The sequence below is a fragment of the Acyrthosiphon pisum genome, chromosome A3 (assembly GCF_005508785.2).
Source record: "Acyrthosiphon pisum isolate AL4f chromosome A3, pea_aphid_22Mar2018_4r6ur, whole genome shotgun sequence".
Classification (NCBI taxonomy): domain Eukaryota; kingdom Metazoa; phylum Arthropoda; class Insecta; order Hemiptera; family Aphididae; genus Acyrthosiphon; species Acyrthosiphon pisum.
The window spans coordinates 4,058,886-4,060,876 of record NC_042496.1 but is presented as its reverse complement, the minus strand read 5'-3'; the positions used below and the strand labels follow the sequence as shown (position 1 = coordinate 4,060,876).

At 33.3% G+C, this 1,991-nt stretch overlaps 1 protein-coding gene across 1 annotated transcript in view; it reads right to left on the bottom strand.

The window, feature by feature from the left end:
• LOC100569852 (esterase E4) overlaps nt 1-1,991 on the bottom strand; it is a 111,322-nt gene that overhangs the window by 60,434 nt on the left and 48,897 nt on the right. Inside the window, exon 2 of the mRNA XM_029491648.1 lies at nt 1,159-1,296. Within this exon, the coding sequence (XP_029347508.1) occupies nt 1,159-1,296 (138 nt within the window). The remainder of the gene's footprint in view (nt 1-1,158; nt 1,297-1,991) is intronic.

Below are 1,991 nucleotides of genomic sequence, written 5' to 3'. Positions count from 1 at the left end.
CTCTGCAGTGCAACTATATCAGTATTGATATTGGAGATTTTATTAAATCATTTTTCATTAATAAGCAATTTAAGATTTAAATTTCAGAGTATATAAACGAGCCAAATGGTTTGCGGTGTAGTACGCCTAGGTGTAATATTTACCATTTTACTCTGGTTGCTAAACCTATACTTTAAACGTATCTAACAGTAAATTCTTCAAGCAATATTAAAACACTTTTTCTCTCTCCAAACACGCGACACTCAACATTGTAAATTAATATACCTAGCGTGCAAAATATTTTAGACGACTTACCCTCCGACATGGGTGACAGGGCGTGGTAATGGACACTAGCCCCACCTGCAGACATTCCGGTGATGGTCACCAAATCGTGGTTGCCGCCGAACGCGGCTATGTTGCGCTGGACCCACTTGAGGGCCGCCACCTGATCCTTGAGGCCGTTGTTTCCTGGCAATAAGTCGTCACCGGTGCTTGCGAATCCTAAAGGCCCCAGCCGGTAATTGATCGATACGTACACGAAATCTTCGCTGTCCAAAAGGTAGTGTGGCCCGTAATTGATGCTCGAGCCATACTGGAACGCGCCGCCGTGGATGAACACGACCACGTTCATCAAGCCGCCGGATATCATCCCTTCTTGGGGTAGCTACGTAAGACACACCACATACACGATACAAATTAATTTTTTTCGAACTATTACACTAATAATAATATTACAGGTATATATCGACCGATTAATCCCTTTTTTGAGATGAATAGTATATTGTATATAGGTATTAGTTATATTATTTTAACTATACATTTTTTAATATCTGATACTGTATACCTACTATTAAATTTTTTGACTAATTGATATTATTTTGTGTTATCTATAGCTTATATGTAACGAGTTATGGTACATAGTACATACTACATAAAGGTACTATAAGGTACTACATAGACACATAGTGCCGAATTATACAAATTGCATCGTTGGTAACATACCTAAAGGCTAATCGTAATAGCTAAAATTCTTAAAAATACGACAATAATAATATAAATATATCCTATAGCTATTAATTATTATTTATTAGTAATCAATATAATTTAGTCGTTGGTATAAAATATAAGACAACTCATAATTTTTTCAAATTTTTATTAAAGTATTATAATAATACTAACTTTTGGAGTATAAACATTGAGGTATAGACAATCTTCACGTCCAACTATACTGAAGGTTACGTAGTCTAGACCTAAACAACCACTTCCGGCAATGGTGGCGTTCCATACACCCATCCATGGTGTTACTGGTTGTGGTTCCTAAAAAATTAGAAAATATTAATTATTAATTAATTATTATTTATCAATACACCTACATAATATACTATGATGATTATTTTTTTATTTCTATACAATAAATGTAGGTAGCTATAAACCAACTATCAAGCGATGTGAACGATGATTGGTGAAAGTCATGATGAATAAATGGGTGCTCGATTGGAGGATATGGGTACTCCAGGATAATATTATGGTTATTCGAAAATGTTACGGTTAAACCACCTCTAAAATGTATGGTTAACTAAGCATCATTGGTTGACCTACAGATGTTATAGAAATTCGTATTATAATTAACTAATGAAAAAATTGCAAATTGTTGTCTTAGCTTATTGCCTCATCAACTCTAAAAATATACTTAAATACAAATTTAAATTAGCAACATATTGTTATTCTAATAAACTATTTGTAAAGTCTGTCAAAATAATATACCTACGCCATGTTGTTCTTCTAATCTACTATAATTTTAAAAATATTAAAAATTATGATGTAACTAAAATGTGGTCAAAAGAGCCACAAGGCAGTGCTGTAGCATATTATTCGGCACCAACCCTTTTTAAAAGTTGACGCAGCTGAGTCAAAATTGAATCATTTATCCCATCACTGCAGCTATCAAGATCTACCTTTAGGTATTATTAAATATTTTTTTTCACTTTTAATGTTAAGCGTTACATTTTGTT